The sequence below is a fragment of the Bos indicus x Bos taurus genome, chromosome 7 (assembly GCF_003369695.1).
Source record: "Bos indicus x Bos taurus breed Angus x Brahman F1 hybrid chromosome 7, Bos_hybrid_MaternalHap_v2.0, whole genome shotgun sequence".
NCBI classification, from domain to species: Eukaryota; Metazoa; Chordata; class Mammalia; order Artiodactyla; family Bovidae; genus Bos; species Bos indicus x Bos taurus.
The window spans coordinates 98,904,203-98,930,705 of NC_040082.1; the positions used below are offsets into that span (position 1 = coordinate 98,904,203).

The window sequence follows — 26,503 nt, forward strand, 5'->3', positions numbered from 1 at the left end:
CACTTCCCACCAGCAGACAGTGAGGTGGTTGTGGGCCGGCAACACACACATTCACACTGTCCGAATGCTTAACTTTTATTTTCAAGTATAAAAGGCTTTGTCACAGAAGAGGGCCAGGGTCACAGGCAGCGGGTGAGGGGTCCAGAAGCCCAGGTGGAGGTGGACGTGTAGACCAACTGGCTCCCAGGTGCCATGGTCAGTCCCTTGGTGCCCCGTCTGCGCCTGGGACTGCCTGCTGGATGCCAAGAGGCCGAGGTAGCTGTGAGAGGAGCTGGGAGTTGGGTGGAGGGCACGGGCTCACATAACCGCACAACACTGGCACGTCTTCTGCTTAGGGCCGCTTGCCTCTTCACCTTCTGGAGGGGCAGATGGCTCCGGCTGCCGGGCAGGCGCATAGGTGGGCATGGGGCGGGCACTGGGGTTGGCCCTGGGCCCCTCCATCTGCAGCAGTGGCTGGCACTCAGCGGGCTGATCCTGAGCTGACATCTCTGCCAGGAGTGGGGTGGCATCTCCAGTGGGGTCCTGGCCCTCAGCAGGAGTTTGGGGCTTCACTGCTTCTGCTTCTGGGGAGCCTTCCTGCTTCTCCTGGGGCTGCTGTCCTTCATCTTCTGGCCTTGGCGCCTCCTTGGCTTCTGGGGGAGCCCCTGCCTCACTCACGTCCTCTGCCTGACATTCCTTTTCTTCTTCTGACTCTCTCTGCTCTTCCTCGACCCTGCGAGTCTTCTCTGTCTGCAATGGCTCTTCACCTCCCATTCTCTCTACCTTCAGTGAGTCCTCGTCTTCATTTTTCTCTACCTCTGATGGCTCCTCACCTCCGGTTCTCTCTACCTTCTGTGGTTTCTCATCTCTTGTCTTCTCTGCCTCCAGTAGCTCTTCACCTCCTGTTCCCTCTACCTTCTGTGGTTTCTCGTCTCCTGTTTTCTCTGCCTCCAAGGGCTCCTCATCTCCCATTCTCTCTACCCTCTGTGATTTATCATCTCCTTTTTCCTTTTCCTCCAATGGCTTCTCACTTCCTATTCTCTCTGCCGCCAGTGACTCCTCCCCTTCTTCTCTCTCTGCTGCCAATGGTTCTTGGATTGCTTCTAGCTTTTCCTCACCTCCTTTCTGCTCTACTCCCAATGGCTTTTCATCTCTTCCCCTCTCTGCCCCTAGAGGTCCCTCAACTTCTTTTCTTTCGGCTGACAACGGTTCGTTACCTCCTGCCATCTCTGTTTCCACGCGTTCCTCACCTCTTCTCTCTGGCTCCATGGAGTCTGGGCTTCCTTTCTTCTCAAGCGCCAGTGATGTCTCTGCTCCTTCTGGCTCCGTGCCTGCCTTCCCCTCACTGCCTCTCTTCTCTGCACCTTCAGGTCCCTCCACCCGCCTCCTCTCCGCCTCCCACGTTTCCTCCTCGCCTCTGCCCTCCGCCCCCAATGGACTCTCATCCTCTTCCTCCCTTCCCAGTGCCTTTGGCCCTTCCAACCCCTCCACCTCCAGCTCCTCCCATTCCTCACTGAGGGTCACTCTTTCCACCCAGATGAAGGACCCCTCCTCTCCAAAGACCCCCTGCCCATCACCATCAGGGCTGCTCCTGGGGGCACCTTGTCCAGGAGCTGTTCCCCCTGATCCCTCCCGGAGCCCCAGGGAGCTGGTCTGCACGGCCTCTGGGCCCCTGCCTGCCTCCGCCATGGCCTCCAAGTCACTGCCCTCTGTGCCCCCCATCCCCTCCCAGACCACCTCCGTGATGGCCCTGTCCTCCTTGACCCATGAGGGGAGCTCTGGACGGCTGGCTTCCTGTCTGTCCCCGATGGCCTCCAGCACCATCTCCTCCACCTTAGCCTCCAGCTCCAGGCCTGTGGCCCCGATGGCACAGTCCTCTGTGGGCCTCAGCCCCTCCCACACCACCTTCACCATGCCTCCTCCTTTGGCCTCATTCACTGCCCCCTCAGGTGTTAGCACCCCCTGACTCGGCTTCTGCTCCAGAGGGGGGCTGGATCCAGGGCAGGGGCCATTGGCTTCTGAGGAGGTCCCTGCTGCCCCAGGGACCCGCCTCGGGGCTGCTGGAACCCCGGCAGCCTCAGTTCTGGGCTCGGAGGGGGACTCCGGGTATGCGCCCACCGGTCCGGCTGGTAAGGAGGCTCTCTTGTTTAGATCGGTCTGGCCTGGGGGAGTCAGGGAAGAGGAGAGATGGGGCAACAGAGTAAGATTCAGGCCCTTCCTCTTGCAATCCCCAGACCTCAAAACACCCACCTGCAGGACCTGACTCCACGTTGGGCTGGGAGAGAGGACGGTGACCCTGCAGGGATGGCAGAAACAAGGTCAGGGCAGCCCACATCTCACTTCCAGCCTCCAGCATGCCAGCACCCCTACTCTGCTCAAACTCCCCTGATGGCTCCCCATTACTTCCGGACCAAACCATCAGTCTTCCTCACCTGTCTTATCTCCCTCTGCTGCACTGCCTTGCACATCGTATGTACCCAGTCAATCCTGTGTCCATGCAGCCACTCCCTCTATTGGGGATCTACTCTGCTAGCTACTGAGGTTACTTAAGGGACATGCATGCGTGCTCAGTCATGTCTGACTCTTTGTGACCCCGTGAACTGCAGCCTGCCAGGCTCCTCTGCCCGTGGAATTTTCGAGGCAAGAATATGAGATCGGGTTGCCATTTCCTACTCCAGGGGATCTTCCCAACCCAGGGATCAAACACATCTCCTGCACCAGCAGGTGGATTCTTTACAACTGGGTCACCTAGGAAATCCCACTTAAGGGATACTTAAGACTTTTGCTATTAGAACTTAAATTCCAGTGGAAGGAAGCAGGTAATAAACATAAAATACAAATCTGTAATTCAGGAAGTGAGAAGGGCTGTAATAGCAGGGGGAAAAGGCTAAGAAATGCCTGGGAGGTGATGGGGTGCCTCCTGTAGGTATAAAATGCAGGAGGGGGACTTCCCTGGTGGTCCAGTGGCTAAGACTCCATGCTCCCAACGCAGGGGCACCGGTTCGACCCCTGGTCAGGGAACTAGATCCCACATGCTGCAACTAAGATCTGATGCAGCCAAATAAGTATTAAAAAAAAAAAAAAATTGATGCAGGAGGGCCTCTTGGAGGTGGTGACACTGAACCCAAAAGGCCTGAAAGGTGAGAAGAGCCAGCCTTGAGTCAAGAGGTGGGAAAGGGCATTCCAGGAAGAGGGGAAAGGCGAGTGCAAAGCCCTGAGGCTATAATGAATTAGGCAAGTTCAAGGGATACAAAAGGGTCAAGGGTGGCTGGAGTGGAGTGAGGAAGGGATGGAGGGAAAGATGAGCTCAGGGAGGGGAGCTGGGGACCTGGCCATGCAACCACCTTAACCAAACCCCACAGATCTCCTCATAGGTCTCAATCCTACCCTCCTCTGTCCAAAGGTCTCCTCTCCCCTTCTGTCCTGAGACAGGCACCTGGGAGCCAAAGTAAGGCATCAAGGAGAGATGGGGGCTGTGGAAAACCCACAGCTTACTGTGGCCAGGTGCATCAGTTACTGGATCTATGGATACTGGATAATGTTCCTGGATCTATGGTATGGACTTCAAGGACAACCCAGAGAGCCAGATTTTAAGTAAAGTCATCTTAGTTTTCAAAGACCCATATGTTGTACAGCATGTGGATTATATCTTAATAGAGGCATTACCAAAACAAAATCCCAAACCCCTCAAATCATGGAGATGCCTCAAATTATTAGACCATCTCATGGGGATCCTTTTCCCATTTTTGGGGCTGAATTCTGAGAACACATCCCCACATTTTCTTATCTTTTTTTATTTTTGGCCAAACTGTGCGGCTTGTGGGATCATTTTAGTAATCCCAACCAGGGATTGAACCCAGACCACTATAGTGAAAGCACCAAGTCCTAACCGCCAGGGAACTCCCAGCCCCCCAGCCCCAACCCTGCCCCACAACATTTTCTGACTACTTTCCTCATTTAGGTCATATTGGCAATCAAATATCAAAATAGGGCTTCCCTAGTGCTCAGATGATAAAAAATCTGCCTGCAATGCAGGAGACCCCAGTTCAATCCCTGGATCAGGAAGATCCCCTGGAGAAGGAAATAGCAACTCTAGTATTCTTGCCTGGAGAATTCCATGAACAGAGGAGCTTGGCAGGCTACAGTCCATGGGGTCGAAAAGAGTTGAACACGACTGATCGATTAACACAACACGACAACATATCAAAACATTCCATTGTGCCTGCTTCCGGTACCAAGCTATGATCTCATTGACCTTCTCTCACGCCTCTTCTAGCGGTGTGCTATTGTTATATATCCCCATTTTAGAGATGGGGAAACTGAGGCTTAGGCATGGAAAGCAATTTGCCCAAGACCACAAGAGGACCCAGGATCTAAACTGTGCTTGGGTACTTCTCTGGTGGTCCAGTGGTTAAGTACCCGCATTTCCACTGCAGGAAGCACAGGTTTGATCCCTGGTCAGGGAATTAAGACAGTCACATGGCAGGGTCACAAAAAAACACAACAACTGTGCTTGGAGAGGTACTGCTTTGAGCTCTGCTGGTCACATCCCCTAGTTCCTCACCTGTCGTCGCCAGGTGGGCCTGCCTGAGGGCTTGTGCTGGGCACCTGTGGACGCACTCTGCAGCAGCTGCAGCTGGGATTGGAGTCTGGGGAAGAGAAGGGGCTGCTGGGAGCCTGGACCCCAGGCTCAATGGGCTACCCCCAACCGGAAGTCTCAGCGAAGTAGGCAGAGGAGACTGGCCTAGTCAGAGAGGCAAAGCCACCAGGCAGGGGGCCCTACTCACGTGAACAAGCTGTCTTCCAGGTTCCGGATGCGGGCCTGAGCTTGGTCTTCAGGCGACTGGGGGTCCTGTGAGGTGGGATCCTGGGGCCGCTCTGGCTCCTCAGCTGCCCCGTCCATTAGCCAGCGTTCCCGGAGAGACTTCCTCTGGCCATGAGAAGGGGCATGTGGATGGACAGACATTACTGCCTCAGGCCGGGATACGTGCCCTAATAATGCCAGGTGGGAAGCCACCCCGTTCCCAGCCGACAGCTTTCCCACGCTGGAAGAAACACCCATCAATCTCCCCAACTTTTCCAGAATGGGACAGACACCCCCAAAGGGGAAATAAACGTCCCTCTTAGCCCCTCTCTACCCCAAAGCGGAACAAACACGTTCCCAAGATCTTCCCAAAGGTGGAACAAACGTCCCCCATCACCACCAACCACTCTTTCCAAGCTGGGGAAGACGCCCATCCCCGAAGCTGGAACCAACTCCCCCAACCCCATGTCTAAAGAGAGGCTCCTTTGGTTCCCAGAACTGACTCTCATAGACACCCCCACTTCATTGCCCGGGCTAAGCAGGCGCCCCCGCCCGCCCCCAACCTTGAGCCGCTCCACGCGGAGTTTCTCTTCCTCCAGCTCGCGGCGCGCCGCGCGTATCTCCTCTTGTAGCCGCCGCTTCTCCTGCGCACAGAGGACCCTGAGCTGCCCGCTGGCCGGGTGGGGCCGGGCGGGGCCGCCGCCTCCCTTTCCACCCTCCCTCCTCCGCCGGGTTAGCCGGGGCTCCCGGGGGCTCCCGGGACTCCCAGGGCTGCAAGTCGCACCGTGTAGCGGAACACACGTCGGGGCCCCAGGCGGGAAAAAGGTTGGGGGGCGGAGGCGCTGAGTCAGCAGCGGGTAGGGGCGGGGCCGGCCGCGCCCCAGATGCTGCGGAGGTCTCGCCCCGGCGGAAGGGGGGCGGGGTCTGTGGATGGGGAGGGCCCCGGGAATGGGAATCCAGAGGGGGAGGGGTCTGAGATAAGTGATTAAGAGGGATGCGATTCAGAGAGATGGGGGTCCAGATATGAGGATCCAATGGAGGGGGCTAGTGAGGTGGGGAGTCGGAAATGGAGGTGCAGTCGTGAGGATCCAGCGAGACTAGGATGTAGAGATGGTCCAGAGAGATGAAGATTAGTGAGATGGGGATTCAGAGATGGAGGTTCAGAGAGATGAGGTCCAGATATGGGGGTCTGAGAGAGGGGGCTTCAGACATGGTGTGTTTGGGAGACAGGGTTCAAGAATGGAACAGATGCTGCCGATTTGAGAGTGCGGAGTCCGCAGAGCTCCATTCTGGGGATGTTGATGATCATACAGAAGAACTGAGGAGCAGAGGGGCCTGAGGATTTTGGTGGGGCGCTCCAGGCACGGCTGGAGCTGAGGGTGCTCCCCCCACGTTCAGAGCGCTAGGCCTGCTCCCTGTGATAGGAAAGAGGTGAGGAAGAGGCCTGGTTATGGCGAGGGGTGCCCAGGGCTCAGGGCGCAGCGCACTGGTAGGGCGTCACTTACCGCGATGACCTCTAGTCGCTGCCGATAGAGGGAGCTCTCCGCCATGGGCCTGCAGGAAGACGGCGGGGGTTGAGGCGGAGCGGGGTTGAGGGGCGGCCGGCTTGGGCTGCGAAAGGAGCCTCCCGGGGGCCCAACCCTCAGCAGACCCATCTCTTGAACACCCATCTTTGAGCCAAGATCCCTGAACTGCTTGGAAATCAACCAAACCCAGTACTTTCCTCTATTTCTCCTTTGCACCTGGGAGGAGTCGGGGCAGAGGACAGGGGTCCTGTGAGGGGGAGAGAGCCCAGGCTGTGACAGGCTGAGCTAAATCCCTTCTGAGGCTTGACATCACCCCTCTGAGCCTCAGTTTCCCCATCTGTAAAATGGACCAGAATAGCTTGACCCTTCCTCACCTTGCAGAGAGAGATTCCCTTGCAGGGAAATATCTATCCATGCAGGAAAAACCTTAGGACATCGTGCCCCCAAAACAGTAGCATGGTTTATATTAATAATAATTTTAGGGAATTCCCTGATGGTCCAGTGGTTAGGACTGGGCTCTTACTGCTGAGGGCAGAGACTCAATCCCTGATCGGGAAACTAAGATCTCACAAGTCAAAAAGAAAAATAATGATAATTTAAATAATTCCCATGACTAATAATGTTTTAAATTAATTATAATAACCATTCCCAGAAGCTCAGATCCCACCAGGCCAGAACATGCTCTGTATTTTTTCCCAAACCCACACCCTCTCTGGACCTTGGCTGTTACCCAGCATCCCTTATGTACGGGTTGAGAGAGGGGGTGAGAGTCTGGGAGAGAAGTGTCCATCTCGCTGTGGACACATGCCATTGCCATGGTAACTCCAGAGCTGCCTATTCCACTTGCAAACCACCCTCCCAGGGGGCAAGGATCACCAGGTCACACTGCCTAGTGCTGGACTCCGAAATGGGGGGAGGGGGACTTGCCGTTTAAGGTTTAACCTGCAATTCTCCCAACGTTGTCCTCCTCAAAGCACCCTAGGATCCCCAATTCTCAGCCTCCGGGGCACCCCTAGTCCATTTGGGCTGTCCCTGGAAGCTGGAGACTGGTTGGTACTGCAGTGCACGTCGGGGACAGTCATCGTCACAACAACTTACCATCACAGAGATGCACTGAGTGCCAGCTACATGGAGGTGCTTCCAATATCTAAAAGGATATATCTATCTGCCTGTTGGCCCTGATACGTAGCCCAGGGTGGGCACAGAGCAAGCCCTCAAACATTTATTAATTTGAGCACTATCCTATCAGATGAGCTTAAACCTCATTGCCCAGACTCTGGTGGGGCCTCTCGGATCTTCTCTGGCTTCACCATGAAGGCATAATAGTGAGCTCGCATTTAGCACTTACTATATATAGCTCTCTAAGTGCTCTTCGGGGCTTCCGCTAGGCTCGCGCAGCCATCTCTGCCTCCTCCTCCCTGCCCTAATCTTGAGACACTGTAGTCAACTTTTTGCTGAGTTGACATTCCAACTGAGAAGAAAATCAGCCAACCATTAGCCAGTGCACACCATGTGCTGGGCACTGTTAAATGCTTTACTCCTAGTAACTCATTTGGGGCTTCCCTGATGGCTCAGATGGTAAAGAATCCACCTGCAGCGCGGGAGATCTGGGTTCGATACCTGGGTTGGGAAGATCCGCTGGAGAAGACAACAGTTACCCACTCCAGGATTCTTGCCTGGAAAATTCCATGGAGAGAGGAGCCTGGCAGGCTATATAGTCCATAGGGTCGCAAAGAGTCAGACATGACTGAGCACCTTTCACTTTCAAAAAACTTTAGTAACATTTAACCCTCTCGACCATCCTAAAAGGTAAGTAGTACTACTGTCCCCATTTTACAGAAAAAGAAACTGAGGCTCTGAGAAGTGGCAGAAGACTTGTCTAAGGTGATTGAGTCAGGATTGGAACTCAAGGCTCTTAGAGCCCAAATACTGGGAACACTGTGGAGAAATGGAAGTTCAGGCATCTTCATCTTGTCAGCCAGGGGACCAGAGATCAGCCTGGGGAGGTGGGTCTTAGTTCCAATTAGGGCAGGATGCTGAAGTTCATGCTTTACAGGGTGTCCCAAAGGAAGCTCAGACCCCCTGCTAATAGGTTTGCCCTGGGGGAGGCTAAAGTACCCCCTCAGTTCTCCCAGGCCCAAGATGTAATCACCCTGCCTCTTCCTTGCTGGGGGGGTGGGGGGAGATCAGATTCCCATTGCTAGGCAACCAGGTTTGTAGTTGGTGAATAATGCAACGGGGAACCCAAAAGAGTGAGGGACCCAACTGGGGTCCCTGGAGGGAGCCCCTTTTCCAGAAGTCTCTACAAACCTCTGGAACCCCCTCCATCCTCTGACTTTCAAAGGCCTTCACATCTCAAATATTAAACAATCTGCACACTTTGTTCAATGTTGCTTGTTTCTAAATCTTCAGCTTTTTGCCCTGCCAGGGACAGTTGGTGGTCATTTCATTAAGCAGGTAATCATTTCCCTGTTGAAATCCTCTTTTCCAGTTTGGGAACTGTTAACCTTTTTTCCTTTTGGATCTCAAGCATTTCTTCTCACCACAGACACCAAAGGATGAATTTAGAGGCAAAATATGAGATTGAGAGACCCTGACATTCCCCATCCCCCATTCAAGTCATAGCCCCACCCCGCCTCTGGCTGGACTTTGGGCTTGAAGCCTGCCAGTGGAAAATCCCAAAAAAACAAGGGGGTGAGAATTCACATCTCCCACCTGACTTTCTGGGGAGGGGGACGTTGAAGAGGCTGCAGGGTTGGCTGCCAGCCGCCCTTCACTCTTCCTGGCCCCCTTAGGAGAGGCTAGCTGGAGCTCTAACCAGCGACAACCCCCACCCCGCCGTCCCCCCATAGGAAGGCCAGCGTCTTCCATGAGCCCCTCCCAGGCCCTGCCCACTGGCCCCCCTGACCCCCGACACTTACATGGGTGTGGCCAGAGACCACACATGGCTCTGCAGGGCCATCTTTGCCCAGAAGCCCACGTTCTGATTTCCAAATTCCAGACCTGCCACCCCGGGTGCTTGCCGAAAGGTGCCCCGGAGGCTGTGACTTGGCTGTCGGGAGTTGGGGGTGGGGGGCAGCAAGCGGGCACTGGGAGAGCTGGTCCAGCTGGTTTGGGCCAGGAGGCGGGAGACGCCTGGGCCGGGCTGAGGGGGGCTGGGGGCTGGCGGGCAGTTCTGGGGAGGTACTATCAGCTGTCCTGATCAATTATTTACCAGCCACTGGCCTCCTTGCTGCACTCGGCTGCCTCCCGGCAAACGCACTTTCACATGCCTGGTCAAGCCTGTGGACTAGGGCTGGGACTCCCTAACCCCCTCAGACAAGGGCACCTTTACTTGGCACCCTAGACATTTCAAGTCCGGCTGCCCACCAAGGGTAACCTGCCTTCGAATACTGCTGCTTTTACATACTACTGCCCTCCCTTCTTGGACCCTGATCTCTGGGGTGAGGAGGAAGGGCTGATTCCACCAGAAGATTCTGGAGACCAGAGCCAGTGCCTCATGAGAACCAGAAGGCTTGAGCTCTGGACAACTCAGGGCAACTTCCCTTTCTGGACCTCAGTTTCCCCTTTCGGAAAATGAGAGATTTCGATCAAATAGCCTCCAGGACACTGGACGCCCCTTAGATGTGATAATTATTGGGGGAGTGTGGTGATGAGAAATGTCTAGAGAACTTCTTACCCAAGTCTTGAAGGTCCCTATTCAATCCTCCCACCATCCCTTTCTTAAAGGAGCAGCGCCCTTTTTCTCAGCTGATCATGTGTTTTATCCAACCATCCTCGTGGGGAAATCATCTCCTACTCTCCAGGCTGGTCTGCTGCAGCCCCCAGCACTCTTGTGGTCAAGCTGTACAGCATGCAGGGTCTTAGTTCACCCCACCCGACCTGGGATCGCACCCATGGCCCCTGCAGCCTTAACCACTGGACCGCCAGGGAAGTCCCCTAGGCCCCTTCCTTGCTTCAGAGGGTCTGTTCCCCATGGAACAAAGGGAATGTGCCCAACTAAATCCTTCCTCCCTGCTCTAGATCCTACTCAGGATGGCCAAAAAGTGGCCGAGGAGCGAGGAAAGAGCTTGGGTACATGGGACAGGGTCCCTAGGTACATGTACAGGGCCCCTTGTTGTGTAGGACAGACTTGGGGTGGGAAACAAACGGGGCCAGACTGAGGCCTGGGGTTTTCCTATGCCAAGTACAAAGCTCCTAGGGATTCAAAATATTTTCAGTTGAACCTGGTCTTCTATTGGGCTGGTCAAAATGTTCCTTTGCGACTTTATTTTTTCATAACAACAACCAGAAGATGGTATGGCAAAACCCAAGTGAACTTTTTGGTGAACCCAATAGATCCTCCTAAAAGCATATCTGGGGGACTTCCATGGTGGTTCAGTGGTTAAGAACCCCCTGCATTGCCATGACGGGGACATGAGTTTGATTCCTGGCCTGGAAACTAAGATTTCACATGCTGTGGGGCAACTAAGCCCACACGCCACAACGAAAGATTCCACGTGAGGCACGAAGATCTCTTGTGCCACAACTAAGACCCAAGTCAGCCAAATTTTTTTTTTTTAATAAAAGCTTATTTGCCATAATAGACATTAGAGAACACATTTTTAAAAATTAGCTTTTAGTTGTAGTAAAATACACAAAACAAAATTTACCATTGGTAGCATTTAGTACATTCACAATGTTGTACAACTGGCCACTGTCTAGGTCCAGAACCTTTTCATTACCCCAAGAGGAAATTCTATACCCATTAAACAGACACGCCTTCCCTAAGACCCTGGCAACCACTGATCTGCATCTGTCTCTATAGATTTACCTATTCTGGACATTTTTTTAAATCAGTGAAATAATACAATAAATAATACAATATGTGGCCTGTTCTGTCTGGCTTCTTTCACTGAGCATAATTTTTTCAAAAGAGAAAGTGTGAGTTGCTGAGTAGGGTCTGACTCTTCGTGACCCTATGTACTGTAGCCCACTAGGCTCCTCTGTACATGGGGTTTCCCAGGCAAGAATACTGGGTGGGTTTTCTTCTCCATAACGTTTTCAAGGTTCATCCATATGTTAGCCTGAATCAGTGCTTCATTCCTTTTTCATGGCTGAATAATATTCCATTGTATGAATGGATCACATTTTGCTTATCTATTCATTTGTTGATGGACATTTGGGTTGTTCCCAGAAGGAAATGGCAACCCACTCCACTATTCTTGCCTGGAGAATCCCAGGGACAGAGGAGCCTAGTGAGCTGCCGTCTATGGGGTCGCACAGAGTCGGACACGACTGAAGCGACTTAGCAGCAGCAGCACCTTTTGGAGGAGAGTTTGTATTTTACTTCATTGCTTGTAGCTTGATTTTATAACTGTTAGCTATTTACTACTACTACTACTAAGTCGCTTCAGTCGTGTCCGACTCTGTGCGACCCCATAGACAGGAGCCCACCAGGCTCCCCCGTCCCTGGGATTCTCCAGGTAAGAACACTGGAGTGGGTTGCCATTGCCTTCTCCAATGCATGAAAGTGAAAAGTGAAAGTGAAGTCGCTCAGTCGTGTCTGACCCTCAGTGACCCCATGGACTTCAGCCTACCAGGCTCCTCCGTCCATGGGATTTTCCAGGCAAGAGTACTGGAGTGGGGTGCCATTGCCTTCTCCGGTTAGCTATTTAGATCAACACTTATATAGGCTTCTCTTTATACTCTTGTCCTGGGTTCCACCTTGAGGCAAGATTGTTCTGTTTATAATTGTGTCTGTCTCCTAAACTCAATGGCAACTTCCAAGTCTATTTCTTTGTTCCCAATTTTGGGAACATTCTTTGGTAAGTGTTATGTGTTAGGCACTGTTCTAGGCGTGAGAGAGCTGGGTGAACACGACAGACAGAAAATGCTGTTAATACAACTCACTCTCCAGCTGAGGTCGGGGGCAGGCAGAGATAGATAATATACAAATAAAGAAACAAAGGTAATTGATGATAACTAGAGTATTGTGAAAGTGTTAGTCGCTCAGTCGTGTCCAACTCTTTGTGATCCCATGGACTGTAGCACACCAGGCCCCTTTGTCCATGGCATTCTCCAGGCAAGAATACTGGAGTAGGTAGCCATTCCCTTTTCCCGAGGATCTTCCCAACTCATGGATCAAACCTGGTTCTCCTGCATTGTAGGCAGATTCTCTACCATCTGAGCCACAAGGGAAGCCCAACTGTAGTACTGGGTGAATTACAAAAAATAAAAAAGGCAGGGATAGAGTTACAGAGAAGAGCTGTGTTTGAGGTAGGCTGGGTGATCAGAGACCACTTCTCTGAAGCAGTGACATCTGAATCAAGTGACATCTGAATAGCAGAACCCAGCCATATGCTGAGTCATTCCAAGCAGACAGAAAGGCCAGTACAAAGGCCCTGGGGTGGGAATGCAATCGCAGAGTTTGAGGAAAGCATAAAGGTTCAAATGGAGGAGGGATCAAGGGAGAGGGTGTCAGGAGATGAGATCTGAGAAGTGGGAAGGGGTTTTGAGCCAGGGTAGGAAATTTGGATTTTTCTCCTAAGTTTGGTGGAGAGATATCGGAGGGCAATGAATGGCTGGGAACAGGGTGGAGAGAAGTGGATGACTTCAGAATATGTGTTGGAGGCAGAGCAAACAGCAATCCAATATATGAATGAACTGGGGTTGGGTAGGGAAAAAAAAGAAATTGAGGCTGAGTTCTACATTTTGGGACATAAAAAACAGAATGTGTGAGTTGCTGTATGTAGTAAAGAGAAGTAGAGTTGGTGGGGAGACCAAGAATTCAGTTTTGAAAGTGTTCAGTTTGACCTATATATTAGACTGGGGACAGTTGGATATGAGTTAAAACTCAGAGGAGAAATTAGAGCTAGAGATATACATTTGGGAGACATCTGCATAGAGATGGTGTTTAAAGTGTGAAATTGGAGTTTGTCAAGGTCTGAGTGTTGGCAGGAAAGAGATTGTATACTTAAACTGAGTAATTGATCAGAACTCAATAGAAGGAAATAAACAAGGCATAGTGCACTTGCTTGGTTAGCATCAGCTGGGAGCTCTTACCACCCCATAGCCCTGGAGAGAGAGCTGTTTGGAGCTGCTGCCGGCAGTGGAGGGACACAGCCAACAAAGCTTGGAGGAAGAACATATGGGTTAAACATCCTGATCTCTCATTCTCCTCTCTCCCATCAGCCAAACCCAATGGAAGCCAGAGGGGAAAGAACCCCACTGATGCAGGTGAACCAGAAGTCTGAAAAGAGGCACCTGGGAGGTTAGAGGATAAACCATAAGTGGGTACCATTCTCCAAGACTAAGGAGCTAGTGGTAAGGAACTCAGGGAAAAGCCAGTGACCAGGTCTGGTAAATGGAGGTCAAGGAGGTCCTTGGACAGAGAAGGGTCAGTGGTGTGGTGGAACCAAGAGCACAGTATGCTTGGCTAGGAGAGAGATGCACATACTCATGTGAAGTCGTTTTTGACTCTGTGACTCTTTGGACGCTATCCCGCCAGGCTCCTCTGTCCATGGGTATTTTTCAGGCAAGAATACTGGAGTGGGTTGCTATTTGCTCCTCCAGGAGATCTTCCTGACCCAAGGGTTGAACCCGTGTCTCCTGCATTGCAGGCGGATTCTTTACCACTGAGCCATCAGGGAAGAAGAGGAACAGGAGGTGATGAGTGGAGAGTCCACTGTAGAGACAACTCATTCCAGAGGTAGAGTTTTCATCATCATCACCTCCCAAAGGGGTAAGTACTGCCATCCCCATTTTACAGATAAAGAAACTGAGTCTTGGAGAAGGCTGACACTTAGCTCAGGTTCTCAGTGGGATGGAACCCAGGTGGGCCCAATTCTAATTGGGCCAATAGAGTCAGAGGGAGGAGGGTAGCTGCTTGAGATTGGGATCCAGGAGAGAGTGGAGTGAGAGGGTGGATGGAAAAGGGAGTCACCAGAGTAGGCAGAGAGTTGGGGGATTATTGGCACTCCTGAGACTGTGTAGCCGCCCCCTCCTTTCTTCAGGTAACTATCTTTTTCACTGGTCATCCCAAAATGGAGGGGGAGGGGTGGAGGCAGGTTTTGGCGAAAGCCAGTGGAAGAGAGTGGAAAATGATGTCCCTGGGAGTAGGTCGCCTGTTCCTGGCATCAGTCCTGGCCAAGAACACCACAATCTGGCCCCAGCTGGAGGGAGCTACTTCCCCCACAAGCCTGGATACTTCTCTGGGTCTCCCAGTCGCCTGGTCCCAAGGTGACCGCCTTTCCAACCTCAGCCGCACTTCTGGGTCCTGGGCGCGCTGTGTGTGCCTGCCTGCCTCGTCCCTCGGTCTGGGAGTGCGCTTGGCAGCGGCCGGCTCGCGAACTTTTCCGGGTGGGGTGAGGGGAAGCGCCCTATGGGCCTGGCGCTCGGCTCGGAAGTGTGAGCCGAGGCATTGGGAGACAGACTGGGGCGGGCGGAGAGGCGGTTCCTGGCGCCCCCTCCAGCCCGAACTGTGCGCTGCAGGGGTGGAACTTCAAAGGACAGCCGGAGCCCTTTGGTGTGGCTGCCAGCCGGCTGACACAGGATTGGCGGGCCAGGCCAGGCCCCGGAAAGATGGTTTCGGAGGACACCCCACCAGAAGACAGTGGTTCAGAGGTTCAGCCAGGCGTGCAGCTGGGTGGGAACCAAGCCCCCTGGTAATGCCGGGGACGTGAGCCCGAAAAGGTGCCAAGGTGGCGCCCACTGAGTGAACACTGCATCTAGACTGGCGCCCCCAGGTAGCAGGCTAGGTCTAGGGAAGCTCTCTTCTAAAACATCCAATGCCCCGAGCTGACAGGCGCGTCAGTGGACCAAACCCAGTGCCCAGCTGAGGCGCCCCCCTCTCGGGGGCGGGGCTAGGGCGGGGCCCCGAGTCCGGCCGGCAGGTGCAGGGGGCGGGGCCCGGCCCTGCCCCCGAGGGCAGTTCTTGGAGGCCAGGGGCGGGTCAGAGAAGTGGCCCGTGCGGGCGACGCCTTGGAACCCGGGACGGCAATTGCAACCACAGGTGCTGCGCAGGGCAGGGTGTCCCAGCTCTGGGCATCAAAACTCCAGCGCTGGGAGCTAAGGCTCCCGAGCTGCTCCCAACCCTGGACACCTAGGCCCCTGGGCGGCAGAACGGAGCCCTGGGGTCGTCCGAAGCGCGTGGGCCTGAACCCCCCGGCTTAGATAGCGAAATTCCCAAGCCCGCCGCAGAGCTGAATACCGACGTCCCCGTGCCCTCCCCAGACCAGGGAGCGGAGACCCCCGAGCAAGAGAAGGAAGTCCTCGGACCATCAGCGAGGCAGGTTGCAGAACGTCCTGGGCCGGACCGTAGCTGGGGGCTTTGAGAGTCCTGGGCAAGGAAGCGACGACCCTGAACCGTCTGAAGCGCCAGGCACGGGGCTCCTGGAGCAGTGTCTCTCTCAAGGTCCGGAAACCTTCTTTGAGTCGAACTCGGAAGCCCTCCAGTTGCGTTCGGAGACCCCACAACATCCCTTAGAGGAGCCACTCATGGAGACGCCCATCGAGCGCGAAATTCGCCGCAGCTGCGAACGCGAGGAAAGCTTGCGCCGGAGCCGGGGCCTGAGCCCAGGTCGCGCGGGCAGTGAACTCGTCGAACTGCGCGTGCGGCCGGTGCTCAGCCTGCCGGGCCCTAGCCCCGCGCTCCCGCGCGCTTTGGAGCGCGCTCGGGCGGGCGCTCAGATGCAGCGAGACATCGAGCGGGAGGCCTATCGGCAGGCGGCGCTGGCGCGCCCCGAGGTCCCGAAGCAGAGAACCCGGCCGCCGCCGCAGCCGCTGGGCGAGCTCAAGCGCTTCTTCGAGGCTGCTGGCGGGTGCTCCTCCTCACCCGCGGCGGAGGGCAGCGCAGACGCGCAGCGGCTGCCCGAGCCCGGAGGCCGGCCGCATTCAGTCGTACAGGGCCGGTGTCCGGTGCTGCCTCGCGCCCCGCCGCCCATCGCACAGTCGCTGCTGGAGCAGGAGGTGCGCGAGGTGAATGAGCGCGAGCGGGAGCTGCAGCGCCAGCGGCTGAGCCTCTACGGCACCGCCGAGTTCAAGGAGCCCGCGCCCAGCCTAACGGGTAAGCCACCGGCGTCCCAGCGCTGGGGATTCCCAGGGCTCCAGCCACTTTCACCGACTCCCCAACTCCAATGGTCCTCTAATCCTCAGGGTCCCCCTTCCTGGCTCCCAAACTCCCCGGACACCCCTCTCGACTCTCCTCTCTCTGCCCACCCTTTCTGGACTGACCTTCCCCTATGCTCCACCCCCACCCTCGTCGGAGTCCCAGACACACCCCACCTAGGCTTGTGGTGGGGGAAGGGAGGAGGATCTTAGATGTCTTTGTCGGGTTCCCAGGGACCCTCCCTGCGTTCTGGCACACCTGGATCTCCCCCTCTGAATTTTCTGATTCCTCCCTCCTCACTCTGAGTTTGTTCGCCTTCCCCATCCCTGGGGTTCCTCCCTCCTCCCTCGGGACGGAGGCCTCCGTGGGGAGGAGGGGAGTGAACGCCTGTGTGTGTTTAAGGGGCGCGGCCGCTCTCCTTCGTCCTGACTGCCTCCTGCTGCTAAGGCGTGGAGGGGGGGCAATCCCAGCTGAGCGCCCCTTCTTCCGCAGTGAGCAGGGGCGATGGAAAGCTGGCGGTGATCTGGCCTCCTCGCAGAAAGGCTTCGGAGAATGGTCTGGAACAGGTGGGAACTCCTTTCCCCTCCTGCCCTTACCCCAGCCCTCTGCATGGGAGAAAACTGGGCTAGCGAAAGGGCTCCCGGGGAAGTCATCGGGCTAGGACCCAAAGTCCCGGGAGTGGCCCGCGGGTGAGAAGGAGGCGGTGGTCGTGGGGCCCATACTGCCCCATCCGGCGCCTGGGTGTCCCCATTTGCGGTGCGTGCGCCGCTAAGATTTGCCTTTGGTCTGGCCCTTCCCCCTGGCAGGAGGAGCCTTGAGGTTCCGGCCCTTTGGGGTCCCCAGAGGAAAGTAACATGCCCGGCAGACCCTCAGGCCCGGGCGCCCAGGAGTGCCCTCCGGATCCGCGGAAGGCCTGGAGAAGGGCCACAGGTCTGTGCCGGGGAAGACGCAATCGATCAGCATCCTTGAACATGACTTTGTGAAACTGACCAGAATCTTCTATAAAACTGTTAGTCCCCATTGGGAAACACCGCCGCCACCACCCTGCTAGTAAAACTGCCCAGCCCTTCTGCGCCTAACTGCAAACGCCACTTAGCCTCTCCTTCTGGCCTTGTCTGTTAGAGGACAGGGATCCTCGGCTGGGCCTACTCCCCAATAAAGCCCTTTCTTTCTGGACAGTGCAGGCTGTTTTCTTCTGGGTTCTCTTCTCCTGGGGTGGGGCAGGAGCGCGGCGAGACGAGGAAGGCCTGAGACACACGGGAGACGCCAGCCGGAATGCAGAATGTCCCCTTGTCGCCGGGTTCCGTGGCCTCTGGTCTCCCCCGGCCCTGCCGGGGTCCTAGTGCCCCCTAGCGATGCGGGTGCGAACTGCGGCTTTGGGACAAACGAACTCATGCCCTCCCTTTCTAGATTTCGTCAACTTTTATTGGTGCCAAACAACGTGCCCCGCGCATGGTGCTGGCTAGACAGAAGTGATAAGAGGTGGTTCCCGTCCTGGGCATATAAACAATAGCTATCAAAAAAAAAAAAGTGGTGTTGGTAGTTCAAGATCCTTAGCAGGGCATGTAAGGCCATTTATAATCTGCCTAGCAACTGTAAACCTCACACGCTTACAGACCCCAGCGTGTGTGTGTTAGCTGCTCAGTCGTTTCTGACTCTTTGAGATCCCATGAACTGTAGCTCGCCAGGCTCCTCAGTCCATGTAATTCTCCAGGCAAGAATACTGAGTCAGTTGCCTCCCAACCCAGGGACGGAACCCAGGTCTCCAAAATTGCACGCAGATTCTTTACTGTCTTAGCCACCAGGGAAGCCCTTACAGACCCCAGACAGATATTAAAAGAGAGAAGGTGTGCTGTAAAACAAAGACCTTGTTTCAGCAGGAAGGAGGTAGGGGTTCCTCTGTATCACCAATGCTTTGAGTGAGTGAGCTCAAAGTGTGAGTGGTGTCAAGTCTCTGGTTTCCAAAAGCAACTGGAGGGAATTCCCTGGCAGTCCTTGGTTAGGACTTCATGATTTCACTGCGGAAGGAAGGCCCTCATTCAATCCCAGGTTTGGGAACTAAGATCCCACAACCCCTGTGGTGCAGCCAAAAAATCTAAAAACAATACAAAACAAAACAAAAAAACCCAAAAAGCCCCAAAGTAACTGGAAATCATCTTTAAAAGAGAAATCTACTGAACTTTAAATAATTGTGACTATTTAGAAAACTTTAATTGGTGGGAGGTAGGAGCAGACACAGAGAAGGCAATGGCACCCCACTCCAGTACTCTTGCCTGGAAAATCCCATGGACAGAAGAGCCTGGTAGGCTGCAGTCCATGGGGTCTCTAGGAGTTGGACACGACTGAGCGACTTCACTTTCACTTTTCACTTTCATGCATTGGAGAAGGAAATGGCAACCCACTCCAGTGTTCTTGCCTGGAGAATCCCAGGGGTGGGGGAGCCTGGTGGGCTGCCGTCTATGGGGTCGCACAGAGTCGGACACGACTGAAGCGACTTAGCAGCAGCAGCAGGAGCAGACAGCAAACAATACCTGTTGCAATAGGATGTGTGGCTCAGTTGGCAAGCCCTCCTTAACTTCCCTTGGTCCTAAGACAAGGGGTCCAAGGCCCCCCTGATTGGGTTCAAGATAAGCTGTAAAGCTGCATCAGTGCAGTATATTCTGCAGTTTTAATGTATCAAATTCTTAGAGGTGCGCTGAAATCCAGAAAAGACTGTTTTAGAATCATTGTTTAAACTCCTGGATTTATGCCTGGGTCTAGCTCACACAGCATTGCACCCCAACAGTAGCTCAGCCCAAAGACCCACCCCCGACCCCATCATCAGCACACTGACCACATGCTTGACCATGACTCTGGGAGGAATGGAGAGAAAGGCAAGAAGGAGCCAGCATTTGTTGTTCAGTTGCTCAATCATCTCTGACTCTTTGCAACCCCATGGACTGCAGCACACCAGGCTTCCCTGTCCTTCACCATCTCCTTGAGCTTGCTCAAACTCATGTCCATTGAGTTGGTGATGCCATCCAATCATCTCGTCCTCTCTTGTCCCCTTCTCCTGCCTTCAATCTTTCCCAGCATCGGAATCTTTTCTAATGAGGCAGCTCTTTGCATCAGGGGGCTAAGGATTGGAGCATCAGTCCTTCCAATGAATATTCAGGATTGATTTCCTTTAGGATTGACTAGTTTGATCTCCTTGCAGTTCGAGGAACTCTCAAGCCTTCCACACCACAGTTCAGAGCCAGCACTGCCAAGGTGGAAAATGGAAACACCAAGAACCTGTTCTTAATCCCCTGCAGAGGAGCTAAGAGCTAAGTATGTCGAGTTGACAGAACTTAAGTATAGACCTGGATTCATGAACTTTTTTGCATATTAAAGTTACCTGAGGCATGCTTATGTCAAATAAATCAGATTCTGATAGAGGCTTTGCCATCAATAAAGCTCCTCAGGTGTTTCTAACATGGAGCCCAGTTTGAGAGCCACCAGGTCAATGTAGGCTTGATATAGGTTGAAACAGGCTCAAAGTGTGGTGTCTGGACAAGCAACATCAGCATCACTTGGGATCTTGTAAGAAAAAAGTTCCATCCCAGACTTAGTGATCAAACCCTCCAGTGATTCTAAAGTTAGAGAATCATGGGTGTAGACAGTTCCTGAGCAACTACTGGTTGCTTAGTCGCTAAGTTGTGCCCGACTTTTTTACAACCCTATGGACTATACATCCCACCAGGCTCATCTGTCCATGGGATTTTCTCAGGCAAGACTACTGGAGTGGGTTGCCATTTCCTTTTCCAGAAGATATTCCCCACTCAGGGATGGAAACCCCACCCCCCCATTTCCTGCACTGGCAGGCAGGTTCTTTATCACTGAGCCACCAGGGCTTCCCTCCTCACCAATAGGACCCAGGAAATCAAACCTGTTTCCTTCTCCCAGTACTGCCACCACCCACCAGAAATCTAGTTTTAAGTGGCCTGTGGATTTGTCTTAAGGGAAGACAAATTAAAGCTGCATGTGGCTAGTCCAAATTGAGATGTGTTATAAGTGCAAAATATACAGATTTCAAAAACCTAGTGCAAAAAAAGGGGGATACCTCAATTTCTTACATTGATATTGCAAAAATATTTTCGATATCTGGGGTTAAATAAAAATATCCCTAAAAGTCTGACCTCTTTATTCTTTTAATATAGCTCTTAAAAATTTGCAATTACATAGGTGACTCGCATCTGTGGCTCAAATTTCTATTGGACTGGACTAGTCTAAACAGTTTTCCAGTAGTCACGTATGGATGTGAGAGTTGGACTATAAAGAAAGCTGAGCGCCGAAGAATTGATGCTTTTGAACTGTGGTGTTGGAGAAGACTCTTGAGAGTCCCTTGGACTGCAAGGAGATCCAACCAGTCCATCCTAAAGGAGATCACTCCTGGGTGTTCATTGGAAGGACTGATGTTGAAGCTGAAACTCCAATACTTTGGCCACCTGATGCGAAGAGCTGACTCATTTGAAAAGACCCTGATCCTGGGAAAGATTGAGGGCAGGAGAAGGGGATGACAGAGGATGAGATGGTTGGATGGCATCACCGACTCAATGGACATGAGTTTGGGTAGGCTACATGAGTTGGTGATGGACAGGGAGGCCTGCTGCTGCTGCATCGATTCAGTCGTGTCCGACTCTGTGCGACCCCACGGACTGCAGCCCACCAGGCTCCCCTGTCCATGGGACTCTCCAGGCAAGAACACTGGAGTGGGTTGCCATTTCCTTCTCCAATGCATGAAAGTGGAAGGTGAAAGTGAGGTCGCTCAGTCGTGTCTGACTCTTAGCGACCCCATGGACTGCAGCCTACCAGGCTCCTCCGTCCATGGGATTTTCCGGGCAACAGTACTGGAGTGGGGTGCCATTGCCTTCTCCAACAGGGAGGCCTGGCGTGCTGCAATTCATGGGGTTGCAAAGAGTTGGACATGACTGAGTGACTGAACTGAACGGAGTCTAAACAGTGGTGGTGGTGAACTCAGAAGGGCCTTGACTCAGTATTAGGGAACTTCAGAACCCGTTTGAGCTCATTCAAACTCCTGGGTTGTGGACTAAAAAATCCTTGGTGCAGTCAGAAATTGTCACCAGAAGCCTCTACTCCCACTCCAAAAAGACAAGGGTTTTGGTTAATCATGATTCACTTCACGTTTCTATTTTTATAATTTGTAAACTGGGATAATCATAACACATGATAATACTATGTGTCAGGGACTATTAGGTAAGCAGGGCTCCAAGTCTGTTCTCCAACTCTGAAAATGCTAGAGGGAATCAAAAGGTGTCCGGTAGCTTAAGGGGAGAGGGGTGGGTAACTCGCAGCTGAGTGACAGCCGAAAGAAATACACTCCTCCCCTGGCCAGTGACCAGTTGCTATCAGGTCCAGGTTCCACCACTTGGTCTCTGAAGCTCTAGGTAGGCGGGTTCACCTCTCAACCCGTTTTCCTTTTCAGTCCAAGGCTAAGGTGAAGCTTAGAGTTCCCAAGTTGGAGTGCCTCACTGCTCTCCCACCAGCCCGCGCCCTGGACACCTCAGGAGGGTACAGCGACCTGCCCAAGCCGTGACCCAAAAGCTGGAAGAGAAAGATATAACCTCGGCGCTTAGGAAACTGATCGCTGGCCCTTTCCTGGGGCACGTCGGGAAATATAGTCTTTTTTGGTACAGGGAAATAATTTCCGGGTCAAAACATGAGAGTGGGCGTAGCCCTGCGTTCCTTCTCACAGTGGGCGTTGAATTTCCTCGCTACCCAAAACTTGCGGTTATCTGGGTTCCGGTTGTTGACAGGAGCCGCTACTTCCCTTTTTGCTTCGTACCAGCCCCCTACGCATGCTCTGAGCTCCCGTTGGCCAGTCGGCGGACCACAGTTTTGTTTCCATAAGACTACATTACCCAGAAGGCCACAGCGAGTGGGCGGGGCCTCCTCTCCCCGGGAGGGAGGGGAGCGGCGCACCGAGCGGACGCTGAGCCTGTGACCTCTTTCTTTCTTTTATTTAACACAAAACTGGTGTGTTCATAAGCAGGGCTCCGCGGCCGGGCCGGATCCAGTGCGGACGGGCCAGCTCGGCCTGGCCCCTTGGAAGGCAGGCCGAGCCGCACTAGAAGAACGAGTGAGCCCCTCCCCTACCCCCTCTTCTGGAGTTTGGAACTGTCAAGCTCCAGCTCCCACCCTCTCTCCAGGTTCAAGACTCCTGCGCGGCCCATGCCGCGGGCCCGGCGGCGCTCGGGGGCCGAGACACGCCCGCCTGGCCCGTGAGGATCTGCACCAGCAGGTCGGTGGCCAGCATGTGCGACGGCTCCTCGAAGCCGATGGTCAGCAGCTGCTGGTAGTCCCCGGGCGGCTGCGGGCACAAAATCCTGGGGGCCAGGGACAGACAGGCCAGGACGTGAGCGTCCCCTGCCACTCGGGAGCCCCTCCCCTTGAGCGAAAGGCTGTGGCTGAAAGAGGCTTTGTTTCAGCTGGGGGTGGGAAAGTGGTTTCCTTGTTGATGAGAAACCTAGAGGGTAAGGCTCTGGGAGGCTGAGCAGTTTTATCCCTGACCTGGCTGACTGCTCAACGAGCTGTGTGTCCTTCGGCAGGTAACTTAACCTCTCTGAACACCTGTTTCCTTTGTAAAATGGGGCTAGTAGTATAGACCTCAGTGGGTTGTTACATGAGTCTGCATAAACGCTTTTCAGGGCACAATAAAATTAATTATTATCAATGGTAACAGTGTTGAGGAAGGCAGATGGTCTCTGGTTGGTTTCTGTCCCTCCCTCCGATCCCACCCACCTTACCATTGCCCTTGCTCCTACCATGAATAAAGGTCATCCTCGGCTGGTCCTAGGGGCATCCATCGGCCGATGGACCACAGCTTCTGAATCTGGGGGCAGGAATTGGCGGGACTCTTGCCTGTGTCTTCCCATGTATCTCTATAGCATAGGAAGTAGCTGGGAGGGGAAGGGGCAGCAATGAAAAGTGAGCAGTGAGTAGTTTCTTGTTCTTCTGTTTGAGGGCTTTAATTTTAGAGGTAAAGTGGAAACTCATTAAAAGGTGCCTTCAGGTTCTCAGGTAGGCATGTGACAATACTGAGGCCTTTTCTCCCTGTCAGCCTACTTTTTTAAGATAAGTACTTCTATTTTGATGGGGGCATCTATATATGTATGTATATTTAAGGTGAGGATGACCTTGCAAAGATTCTTGAATTCCTGCTTGGCTTTCCACTTTGGTGGTGGTTCAGTGGCCCAAACTGGCATTCTCCCATAGCGAGGGGGAGGACTTGGATTCTGATAAGGGGACTCACTAATCCACGTGGGAATCTTGCTCCCGGCTGCTGGGCTCTGGGGTGGTTTCCAGGTTCCAGCGCATCTTCTTATAGAGGTATCGGGGGAAGCGGCTGGCGGTGTAGGCGGCAGGGGCACAGTATCTGAAGATGGACACCTCGTGGGAAGGACTGATGGTGAACCTCCCGCAGAAGAAACAAGAGATGCTGGCAGGAGATTCAAGAGTAGGGAATGAGGCTATGCTCTGGGCTCCTCCACCCCTGACCCCAAGCCAAATCTCTTATGCTTTTACCTTAGGGGGTCAGTCTCCTCCAAGTTCACGAACCCAAATGAGGCATACATTAGGACCAGCTGTTCCAGGCGAAGAGTGAGTTGTTGGGAGATCTCCAGCAGCTGTATGGAAGAGGGGGCATAATGAGATTAGTTGGCCTTCCAGGAGCATCCTCCCCATCCCCCAGGCCTGAGGGATGTGAAAGGGACATCAGGGTCTGGGAAATCTGCTCCACACACACCCCCTTTCGGATCAGCTCCTGCAGGGCTCCATAGACGGGGGGCACGCTCCGAGCAGCTGCCTCCAGGTACAGGAAGTAGGGCTCACACATCTGCAAGAAGGTGGGCATGGCCTTTGCCAACTGTTCCTTCTGCACTCGGTCCCTGCTGAAGGGAGAAGCGGGCCTTTGCCTGAGTCCTTGGCTCCCCCACCAATTTCTCCTATTCTACTCACCCCTCCCACCTGTATCCCTGGCCTGGATTCCCACTACGAACAAACTCCTGCAGTGTCAGGCCTTTCTCAGAGGACCTTTCAGGACCACCATCATCAAAGACATGTGAAACACTTGTTAAAATGCAGACACCTGAGTCCCACGTCTGACTTTGACCTACTCCTGTTCCCTGGGTGAAGCTCAGAAATCTAGGATTTAAACATCCTCCCAGGGGATTCCAATGGACATTGATCCGTGAGCATCACAGTCCCCCTTCCCTTGGTCTGGGAATCATATTATCCTCTGAGGTCTCAAACTGGTAGCCAGCAGGCCAAATCTGGCCCAGATAGGTTTTGTTTAGCCTGCCCAAGGTTCGAAACTTAAGCCAACAGTTAAAAAATGGGAGAAAAGTTCTAGCAGTTTGGCAACCTCAAGAGCCCACATAATAGTCCGCCCTCCCTAACCCCAAATTTCTACACAGTTCTCATAACTCTGAACTTCGGTTGCTAATCAGCTAGTGTCATTTACTTCGTTTAGCTCCCAATGCAAACCTAGTGTATTTCGCCCATTTTGTTAAACCCTCCTCTTTCTCATCCATGGTAGAATCTAGGATTCCGTCGAGCATCACCTGTAGAGCAAGTAGCTCTGGAAATCATCTGCCTTCTTAAGCAGGTAGCAGAGCTGTTCGGTGATGGGGCTGAACATGGTGTCCAACGGCAGGCGAGGAGGGGTGGGCCGGGGGCCTGGGGCCAGACGCTCCGGTGAAGGCGTAGAGGTGGAGACCTCGGGCAGCTGTCCCTGAACACCGTTCTCGGGCTCCGCCTCGGGTGGGTTCCCAGGTCCGCCAGGGGGAGGCGACCACGAGGGGTCTTCGCAGGGCTGTGCCCCAGATTCCAAGTCGCCCAGGGGCGGCGTTTCCCCAGAGCCCGCGGGGAGCGGCCCCACGAACCACTGTTCTGTTGCCATCGTGCGGCAAGAGGCGGGGACCACCGGAGCTCTTTAAGCCTCCGCTGCTCACATTGGCCGCGGGTTCGACCCCGCCCAGGGTACCTCAGACCTGCCTGGCCTGGGAGCGCGTCCCTCCTCCAGTTCAGCCCAGCCTCGACCTCCCTGCCGGCGCCGCGTGGAAGGAGTTCGCCTCATTTGAATTTCAACACGCCGGAGGGGCGCGCCGCTCTTGCCCGCGCTGCGCGGCAGCGGCGCCCCGCGCACACGCGCGCTCCCGGAACCTGACCGTGGGGTGCGCCTCCGGGGGAGGTGACCTGGGCTGCTGCTGGCGCGGCGGTATCCTGGGGGCGCGGCCTGGGGCCAGCGCATTTCACTCTCGGAGGTGGTTTCCTAGGGAGGAGGGATCTTCACCGCGCGTCAAACCCCCGGGGTTGCAAGTATAGAAATCAAGGAAGGCCCCGCCCCGCTCGCTGACTCTGACCCCCAGGCCCTGGAATCTGTATTAACAACAAAACCTCATGGAATTGAGAAACTGCATTAAAATTTACTAGGCTCTTGTGATGTAGTAGTTGTCACTATTACTAACAATAAAAATCTTCACTTGGAAAAGATTTTCCCATCTCATGATCTCATCTGATGGCCCAGTCCCTCCTGTCCCTTTTATGAAAAAGACCTTGAGGACTGGAGACCCTACCATGGGCCCAGAACAGGCTTCTGCCCCGCAAGTTGTAGGCTGGATTCTTTGTTAACATGCAAAGGTTATCAGATACAGAGGTCTGAAGCCAAATACATTAATTATACTTAAAGACGCTGGGTAAAGAATGACAGGTGTCCGACCCCACCCTGTGTGACACTGAGCCAGCATCTTTGCAGTGATGAGCCAGTTGCCAGGTCTATAAAGTGGTTTTTTTTTTTTTAATAAGCTTTGTCTCATGGGGCTCTGGTGAGAACCAAGAGAATGCTCATAAAACCTAGAGTTAACTGCTAGTCACTTAACAAATATTTGAGCACCTACTGTGTGCCCAGGGACTATTCTGGGAAAGGAAAGATGGCAGAAGAAACAAATAATCCTGTTCTCCTGGAACAGTTACTGTCAAAATTACAGCCAGCTCTGAGGCAGCACCACTCACTACCTAGTCTCCCTCCTCATACACCTTTGTCCTAAACCAAAGACTCCTAGGGGGCCG

The 26,503-nt window shown here is 53.7% G+C and overlaps 3 protein-coding genes across 5 annotated transcripts; 1 reads left to right on the forward strand and 2 right to left on the reverse strand.

Moving 5' to 3' along the window:
* Nucleotides 1–54: 54 nt before the first annotated feature.
* PALM3 (paralemmin 3) lies at nt 55–9,453 on the reverse strand. 2 transcript variants are annotated; one of them, XM_027547980.1, is made up of 8 exons: nt 9,231–9,453; nt 7,658–7,780; nt 6,289–6,337; nt 5,347–5,427; nt 4,767–4,909; nt 4,544–4,628; nt 2,230–2,275; nt 55–2,141 (listed from the first exon to the last, which is right to left on the reverse strand). In XM_027547980.1, exons 3-8 carry the CDS (start codon nt 6,331–6,333, stop codon nt 298–300), a joined length of 2,244 nt encoding a protein of 747 aa, XP_027403781.1. In that variant the 5' UTR covers nt 6,334–6,337; nt 7,658–7,780; nt 9,231–9,453; the 3' UTR covers nt 55–297. The 2 variants fall into 2 exon arrangements, with proteins under 2 accessions (XP_027403781.1, XP_027403780.1); XM_027547979.1 differs by lacking the exon at nt 7,658–7,780.
* Nucleotides 9,454–13,938: 4,485 nt separating this feature from the next.
* MISP3 (MISP family member 3) lies at nt 13,939–17,574 on the forward strand. 2 transcript variants are annotated; one of them, XM_027547986.1, is made up of 4 exons: nt 13,939–14,032; nt 15,523–16,354; nt 16,889–16,962; nt 17,203–17,574. In XM_027547986.1, exons 2-4 carry the CDS (start codon nt 15,787–15,789, stop codon nt 17,212–17,214), a joined length of 654 nt encoding a protein of 217 aa, XP_027403787.1. In that variant the 5' UTR covers nt 13,939–14,032; nt 15,523–15,786; the 3' UTR covers nt 17,215–17,574. The 2 variants fall into 2 exon arrangements, with proteins under 2 accessions (XP_027403787.1, XP_027403786.1); XM_027547985.1 differs by lacking the exon at nt 13,939–14,032 and having other exon boundaries at nt 15,252–16,354.
* A 5,012-nt stretch (nt 17,575–22,586) lies between these two features.
* On the reverse strand, nt 22,587–26,448 carry C7H19orf67 (chromosome 7 C19orf67 homolog). The gene is made up of 6 exons (XM_027547988.1): nt 24,997–26,448; nt 24,180–24,324; nt 23,960–24,060; nt 23,688–23,873; nt 23,200–23,334; nt 22,587–22,761 (listed from the first exon to the last, which is right to left on the reverse strand). The coding sequence occupies exons 1-6, from the start codon at nt 25,332–25,334 to the stop codon at nt 22,587–22,589; spliced, it is 1,080 nt and encodes a 359-aa protein (XP_027403789.1). The 5' UTR covers nt 25,335–26,448.
* Between the last annotated feature and the right edge of the window lie 55 nt (nt 26,449–26,503).

Coding starts and splice junctions, on each gene's coding strand:
- PALM3 (XM_027547979.1), bottom strand. CDS start 9,271: ATGGCCCTGCAGAGCCATGTGTGGTCTCTGGCCACACCCAT. Junction 6,338..9,230: donor TGGTCTCTGGCCACACCCAT/GTAAGTGTCGGG, acceptor GTCTTCCTGCAG/GCCCATGGCGGAGAGCTCCC. Junction 4,629..4,766: donor CTGGAAGACAGCTTGTTCAC/GTGAGTAGGGCC, acceptor TCTCTTCCCCAG/ACTCCAATCCCAGCTGCAGC.
- C7H19orf67 (XM_027547988.1), bottom strand. CDS start 25,334: ATGGCAACAGAACAGTGGTTCGTGGGGCCGCTCCCCGCGGGCTCTGGG. Junction 24,325..24,996: donor CAGAGCTACTTGCTCTACAG/GTGATGCTCGAC, acceptor TTCTCCCTTCAG/CAGGGACCGAGTGCAGAAGG. Junction 24,061..24,179: donor AGGAGCTGATCCGAAAGGGG/GTGTGTGTGGAG, acceptor TCTTCCATACAG/CTGCTGGAGATCTCCCAACA.
- MISP3 (XM_027547986.1), top strand. CDS start 15,787: ATGGAGACGCCCATCGAGCGCGAAATTCGCCGCAGCTGCGAACGCGAG. Junction 16,355..16,888: donor GCCCGCGCCCAGCCTAACGG/GTAAGCCACCGG, acceptor CTTCTTCCGCAG/TGAGCAGGGGCGATGGAAAG.